Source organism: Lepus europaeus, chromosome 7 (assembly GCF_033115175.1).
Source record: "Lepus europaeus isolate LE1 chromosome 7, mLepTim1.pri, whole genome shotgun sequence".
NCBI lineage: Eukaryota > Metazoa > Chordata > Mammalia > Lagomorpha > Leporidae > Lepus > Lepus europaeus.
The window spans coordinates 46,894,723-46,902,651 of NC_084833.1; the positions used below are offsets into that span (position 1 = coordinate 46,894,723).

General features: G+C 46.9%; 1 protein-coding gene across 1 annotated transcript in view; it reads left to right on the forward strand.

The window, feature by feature from the left end:
* TSG101 (tumor susceptibility 101) overlaps nucleotides 1–7,694 on the forward strand; it is a 44,509-nt gene extending 36,815 nt beyond the window's left edge. The window contains exons 8-10 of the mRNA XM_062196398.1: nucleotides 2,506–2,708; nucleotides 6,121–6,360; nucleotides 7,355–7,694. Of these exons, the coding sequence (XP_062052382.1) occupies nucleotides 2,506–2,708; nucleotides 6,121–6,360; nucleotides 7,355–7,444 (533 nt within the window). The 3' untranslated portion in view covers nucleotides 7,445–7,694. The remainder of the gene's footprint in view (nucleotides 1–2,505; nucleotides 2,709–6,120; nucleotides 6,361–7,354) is intronic.
* Nucleotides 7,695–7,929: the final 235 nt, after the last annotated feature.

Genomic DNA, 7,929 nt, shown 5'->3' on the forward strand with positions numbered 1-7,929 from the left:
TACTTTCTTCCGTGATGATGTTCCGAGGATTCGGCCTCTGTAGGAAGATGGTAATCCACAAGTTTGGGGCTTTAAGAAGGAATGGGAAGGATTGAGGTTTATATTGTGGCACATGAAGCCTCTGGAGTTAGACGTCCTGGGGATCTGGCAGGATATGAATTAGGCTGCCTTGGCCGGGAGGCTGTCCACAGAGGTACACGAGCTGGCTGAGGGAGAGAGGCTAGGGGAGGTGCTCACTGGGAACGGGGCGGTAGAGAGCTCACGAGCACCAGGAGGAGTGAGGAGTGAGGGGAGAGAGGAGTGGAGGAATCCAGTGAGGCTGTCAGTCATCCTCGGGTCTGACCTGTAAGGAAAGAGAATGAATGACAGAGGAGACGAGCGTCAGAGGGAGCAGCGAGATGAGAGGTGATGGCAGTGGCTGGTAAGGTGATGAAAACGCTTTGGAAAAGTTAGGTACCAAGCTGGGTATATTTCCTTGGGGAAATGTGATCGCCCTCCAGCTCTGCAGCTCTGAAACCAGATTCTTCCAGGCTGCCTGAAAGAACTAACACTTCCATTTTTCAAATGTGAATAAAGTGAAATACCTCTGTAAAATCAGAAGTAAATTCTGACCAAGTATGTACTATATGAATGTGTATATTAACAGTCAACCAAAAGTAGTGATCACCTCTGTGTAACCCTACAGGATGGGTAGTGTTGTGGTTCACCTCAGCAAGAGGCTTCTAGTTGGAAAGGAGACCCTTGAGTCAGTCTGATGTTGGGGCTGTTCCTTTTCCTATGGAGCAGCACAGTCCCCAGCTTTCACCTGCTAGAAATGAGAGGGGAAAGAGAGAGCAGAACACTAGGCTACCTTTCAACACCTGTGATGCCCAAGAACCCCAGGTTCTCCCTGGGCAAGGACCAGCTTCTGTGAGAAAAGTAAAAAGGAGAATGACTAGACAAGATTGGGAATGATAGGAGTTGTGATCAAGTGCAACACCGAAGTGTGCATAGGGAGCTGCTTACTGCATGGTTTCTTAGCGACAGAGTACCTTGGCACCAGGTTTGGAGTGGGTGGGACAGGAGTGGTGAGAGTTTGGGCATATTTTTGCAAACAAACTAAATGTATTTTCCTAATGAGTGGAACTCACATCAGTAGGTAAAAATTTTCAGTTTACTGTAGAAATAACACTTATTAGTCTGCCCATGGTATTCACTAATCAAACATAATTGATAAATTTATCAATGTATACATCTTCTACATTTGCTGACTTAGGACCATAACTAATCAACGTTGATAGACATAGAGATGTATTCTTTTGTGAAAGAGAATTACTTTTTGAATATCTGAGAAATCATTCATTGAAGTGTGCAAGAAAATTACCTAAGATGCTGACTAGAAAGACGTTTGAAAGAATAGTTAAGAGTTTCAACTGTTGAGTATTTTAGATGTCATTCTCTTGCTCATCTGTTGTATCCTGTTCTTTTGTTAAGCAGTAAAGGAAAAGAGGAGCCTTGTTAGCCTGCATGTTGCTTTAGGGAAGATGCCCATTCTGGTCTTCTGTCCTGTCTCAGCTCAGCAGTGGAGCTTGAGAATGATTTGATTTGAATCAAGTATTGTCCCTTGGTTATACATTTATTGTCCCATTTGCTGGAGACTAATCTATAGAGGCAAAGTTCTACCTCATTAAGACAGTAGCAGATTGTTTAGGTTATACATAAGGAAAGCAGGTAAATACAGACTAGTAATTTTTTTTTAAGATTTATTTATTTGAAAGGCAGAGTTACAGAGAGAAAGAAGTCTTGCATCCACTGGTTCATTCCCCAGATGACAGCGGCTGGAGCTGTGTCAATCCAAAGCCTGGAACTTCTTCTGGGTACCTCACAGGTGCAGGGGCCCAAGAACTTGGGCCATCTCTACTGCTTTCCCAAGCTATAGCAAAGAGCTGGATCAGAAGTGGAGCAGCTGGGACTCAAACCAGCGCCGATATGGGATGCCAGCACTGCAGGCACCAGCCCCACTAGTAATTCTCTAGCAGGGTGGGTGTTGTGGTGCAGCTGGTAGAGCCACTGCGAGAGACACCCACATCCCACATCGGGGGTGCCTGGGATCAAGTACCACCTCTGCTTCCAGTCTAATTCATACCTGCGAGGCAGCAGAGTATGGCCTAAATACTTGGCCAAGCCAAGTGGGAGACCCAGATGGAGTTCCTGGCTCCTGACTTTCACCTGGCCTTTCCCTGGCTGTTACAGGCATTTGAGGATTGAACTTCAACCAACAGGTGGAAGTGCTCATTCTCTCTCCCTTTCCCCCAAATAAATGCTTAAAAAAAAAAAAAGTAATTCCATCTAAGGAAAGTAGTTCTGAATCAACTGGAATTTTTGTTTGTTGCAGTTGTGACATTTTAAATTTTTTTCCTCCCATTTTGAAAGCATCAGCTTATATGTTGTCCTGTGTTCAAAGATTCCTGTGAGACACACAGAGGTTAGGAAGCAAGCAATGACTTCTGCCTCTGTCTCCTGCAGGCCCTAGCAGGGATGGCACCATCAGCGAGGACACCATCCGAGCCTCTCTCATCTCAGCGGTCAGCGACAAGCTGAGATGGCGGATGAAAGAAGAGATGGATCGCGCCCAGGCAGAGCTCAATGCTCTGAAAAGAACAGAGGAAGATCTGAAAAAAGGCCACCAGAAACTGGAAGAGATGGTTACCCGCTTAGATCAAGAAGTTGTAAGTAACTCAGCGAAGATTCCAGCTTTTGGATCGAATTATAGCCATGACGCAGTGTTCTATGTGTACCCTGGGTGTCGTGGGTATAAGTAAGGATTCAAAAGATTTAACATAGATTGGACTTCTTTTAATGTAACTTCTCTATACCATTGTTAGAAATGGAGCCCATGTTTGGCATTTGAAAAGTGAGTGATAAGCTTTAACACTTTTTGCTTGCACATATTTACCCTTCAGCAATATTATTTTAACCCAAAGGACTATTTGAATGCTTGGTGTTGCCAGTTACCAGGAAATACAAATTTCAGAAAATTTAGACTTTTTAATTTGAAAGGCAGAGTTATGGGACCACATGGAAGGTTAAAGTTTCTGTTGGCAGGATCTGCATCTTACACGCCACCAGTTCAAGTCCTGACTGCTCCACTTCCCATCCAGCTCTCCGTTATGGCCTAGGAAAGCAGTGGAAAATGGCCCAAGTCCCTAGGCCCCTCTCTCATGTCAGGGTCACCACACAGACGCCGGGAGCCAGGTGAAAGCAGACCAGAGGCAAGCAGCCTGCAGACTCATTTATTTCAGTTGGTACAGCTTATATAGCCAAGGCAGCCAATCCGGTCAAGGGGTGGTCTGTGCCCTAACCAATCATAGCCTGTTGCCAGGCAGTTTCCAGAGCCATCCAGTCACAGCCTGTTGTCAGACTCCGTTGTCGTGTGGTTTCCGAAGCCATCCAATCACGGCCTGTTGCCAGGCAGTTTCTGTTGCCAGCGGCCATCTTGACATGGCCTTCTCATTTTACCACACCCCTGCACCCACGTGGGAGACCGGGAAGAAGCTCCCGGCTCTGGCCATTGTGGCCATCTGGGGAGAGAACCAGCAGATGGAAGCTTGCTCTCTATCTTTGCCTTTCAAATAAATAAATATTTTTTAAAAAGAAAATAAAAGGGTTAGAGAGAGACTGACCTCCCATCTGCTGGTTCACTCACAGATCACTGTAATGGCCACAGCTGGGTCAGGCTGAAACCAGGAGCTTCTTCCAGGTCTCCCATGTGGGTGCAGGAGCCCAAGCAGCTGGGCCATCTTCCACTGCTTTCCCAGGCCATTGGCAGGGAGTTGGATCAGAAGTGGAGCAGTGGGCCTTCACTGGCCCTCTTCAAGCTATTTTTAAAAGTATCTGCCTCAAGCCTTCTAACTTAAGAGCCTCATATAAACATTGTATATGCAACCTTTGCTGTGTAAGCTTTCCTGTTTATAGCACACTGCTATTTGGAGAGTCAGTATGCAAGTCAGCCCTGCAGCTTCGCTTACTGATGAGATAGAGGCACCAGCATAATTTATACCAGCCTCATGCCACACTTTTCAACCCCATGAGGGAGAATTTCAGTAAATTTTTTTAAAGATTTATTTTATTTATTTGGAAGAGTTAGAAAGGTCTTCCATCTGCTGGTTCACTCCCTAGATGGCTGCAACGGCCAGAGCTGTGCCGATCCGAAGCCAGGAGCTTTTTCTGGGTCTCCCACGTGGGTGCAGGGGCCCAAGGACTTGGGCCATCTTCTGCTTTCCCAGGCCATAGCAGAGAGCTAGATCAGAAGTGGAGCAGCCGGGACTTGAACTGGTGCCCATATGGGATGCCCGTACTTCAGGCCAGGGCTTTAACCTGCTGCGCCACAACGCCGACCCCAATAAATCCTTTTTTTTTTTTTCTTTTGGACAGGCAGAGTGGATAGAGAGAGACAGAGAGAAAGGTCTTCCTTTTTGCCGTTGGTTCACCCTCCAATGGCCGCTGTGGCCAGTGCATCACGCTGATCCGAAGCCAGGAGCCTGGTACTTCTCCTGGTCTCCCATGCGGGTGCAGGGCCCAAGGACTTGGGCCATCCTCCACTGCCTTCCCAGGCCATAGCAGAGAGCTGGCCTGGAAGAGGGGCAACCGGGATAGAATCCAGCACCCCGACCGGGACTAGAACCCAGTGTGCTGGCGCCACAAGGTGGAGGATTAGCCTGTTAAGCCACGGCGCCGGCCAAATCCTTTTAAATCAATCAAATAAACCTTAAAAAGGCAGGGGGGGGGGGGGGGGAGGCTAGTGTTATGGTGTAGCAGGTTAAGTTGTCCACAATACCGACATCCCATATGGATGCCAGTTCGAGTCTGGGCTGCTCTGCTTCCTACCCAGCTCCCTGCTAATGTGCCTGGGAAAGCAATGGAGGATGGCTAAAGTGTTAAGACCCCTGCACCCACATGGGAGACCCAGAAGAAGCTCTTGGCATTTGGGGAATGAACCAGTGGATGCAAACTCTCTCAAATTCTGCCTTTCAAATAAATAAAATCTAAAAGATCTTCCATCCTCTGGTTCACTCTCCCAAATGGCCGCAACAGCTGGGGCAGGTCTAAACCAAAAATAGTAGCTCCATCTGGGTCTCGCACATGGGTGGCAGGGGTCCACACACTCAGACCATCTTCTGCTGCTTTCCCAGGTGCATGAGCAGGAAGCTGGTTTGGAAGAAGTGCTGGGGCTCTAACTGGTACATCAACTCAAGAAACTGCTGTTGGCAGGTGGTACCTTAATCCACTGCCCACAATACCAGCTCCAGTGTTTATCTTTGATAAAAGCATAAAGGTTAGGGCCGGCTGGCACTGTGGCGTAGCAGGTAAGGCCACCACCTGCAGTGCTGGCATCCCATATGGGCACTGGTTTGAGTCCCGGCTGCTCCACTTCCGATCTAGCTCTCAGCTATGGCCTGGGAGAGCAGAATATGGCCCAAGTCCTTGGACCCCTGCACTCATGTGGAAAGACCTGGAGGAAGCTCCTGGCTTCGGATCAACACAGCCCCGGCCATTGTGGCCAATCAGGGAGTGAACCAGCGGATGGAAGACCTCTCTCTGTGTCTCTGCCTCTCTCTAACTCTGCCTTTCAAATAATTAAATAAACCTTAAATTAAAGGGTTAAAGTTCAAGAGCTTTGAGAAAGTGATTTGTATGTACATATACTGCCTGTACATAAAAGTTCTAGTATGTAAGCAGCTCAACAGGCAGCTGTTTTCAGAATTTTAGGAAAGTGATACCACAAGTCACCACCTGCAGTATCTTGTCACTACAGTGAAGTGCTGGGAGCTCTGTACATTGACTCCTCTGCATTGACTGGGGGAAGCTACTCCTCTGTGGCAAATGCCCGCTTTGGAGGAAAAGCCTCTTTCCGAATGTTCTATATAGAGAGGAATGTCCTGCTGGGAAGGATTTGGTCTGATGGCTCGGAGTGCTCAGCTCAGGGCGATTCCATGTTTCAGGCAACATAGTAGGTCACACCCTCCCTCTACCTTGAACCACTGTGTTACTGGAGACATTAACCTCATCCTGAGTTGTTTATACTGATGTACAAATAAAGCAGTGTTTAAAGTCATCATACATGGACTGTTCTGTTTTCAGGCTGAGGTTGATAAAAACATAGAACTTTTGAAAAAGAAGGATGAAGAACTCAGTTCTGCTCTGGAGAAAATGGAAAATCAATCTGAAAACAATGATATTGATGAAGTTATCATTCCCACAGCCCCACTATACAAACAGATCCTAAATCTGTACGCAGAAGAAAATGCAATTGAAGACACTATCTTTTACCTGGGAGAAGCCTTGAGGCGAGGAGTGATAGACCTGGATGTCTTCCTGAAGGTACGTCCTCCTTGCTCTGCTTTCCAGGATTGTGGAACTCGGGTTCTAGGGGCCCCGATTTTGGGAAGCACAAACCAGAGAGGCTTCTCTGTGGGGTGGGTTTAGAGCCCTCACCTACCTAAAGAGAACATGTGGTGAGTATGGCTGGGAGCAGTGCTACGGGTCAGTCTGAGTGGGGGAGGTAGGCTGGTGGCTGCGTTGCTCCCCACCCCACTACTACCAGGCAGCATCATGGTAAACATTTTTCTCTTGACTCCTGTGCCTAGGTAGATCAGGAAGAAGTACATGTCAGATCCCTTGGTTCACTGAGGTCATCCCACCCCCAGTTTTTGGATTTCCCCAAATTCCAAACAACCCTTCAACGTGGTAGACGATCCTTTCAAATGAAGGTTCTCCCAAGCTTAATGCTCTTGTACAGACACGAATATCTATTAAGCCAAATGTCTGTTGGCTGATGGAGAACATGGTTTTAGTAGTAGCTACTCTGGTTATTTAGCCCAGCTGCCCTTGGCACCTCGGAATTCATGCAAGGCTGATCAGATCACTTGCTGGTCTTGCCTAGCTCATCTGTCTCCCTGGGGGTGGGTGGCCAGCCCCTCTTCTTGGACCTGATGCAAGCACATAAATGATGGGGCATAAAGCAGAGACCCAGAAAAGCATCTCTGTACACTGGCTCCTGCGTGGGTGGCAGGCTCTGAACTAGGGACAAAAGCTGTCCTTCCCCCTCTTCTAGCCCAGTGGAGACAGTCATAGCTGTGCACGCTATTTGGGAATTTTTATTTCCTGGCATCTCGTTTGCCTCAAGGTGTAGGATGACCCACCTCTAACACCTGCTAGCATCTGTGTGTGTGTGTGGGGGGGGTTGACAAAAGTTCTGTGTAAAGAGCTATTGCTTCCAAGTAAAGCCTGAACCTGCCTGCGTTATAAACTGTTTGCTGCTTCCTGCCTGATCTGGGTCAGAGCCATTCTAAACTATAACTTCTTCCCCTCCCAGCACGTACGGCTCCTGTCCCGTAAACAGTTCCAGCTGAGGGCACTAATGCAAAAAGCAAGAAAGACTGCCGGTCTCAGTGACCTGTACTGACTTCTGATACCAGTTGGAGAGAGAGCTCTTCCTAAGACATTCTTTTCTTCTCTTCCTTTCTCTTATCGGTAGGTGCCCGAAATAAGTTATTGCAGTTTATCATTCAAGTGTAAAATATTTTGAATCAATAATATATTTTCTGTTTTCTTTTGGTAAAGACTGGCTTTTATTAATGCACTTTCTATCCTCTGTAAACTTTTTGTGCTGAATGTTGGGACTGACCATGCTAAATAAAACTTGTTGCATAATTTTTCTTCTTTATTGATCATGGAACCTTAAGAAGCCCAGCTTTTCACTTAGAGTAGAACTTGTATTATAAATTGCAATTTGGTATTCTATAGAACACAGAGTAGATTCTACTTAACATGGGATATGCCACCTAGAAATGTAAACGTAAATATTTTAAATTGAACAAGTTGAGTGACCTTTTCCCGAGGAAGGCTCAGGGTAGAAACCTCCTGCAGGCCTGACCAAACGGTTACTGC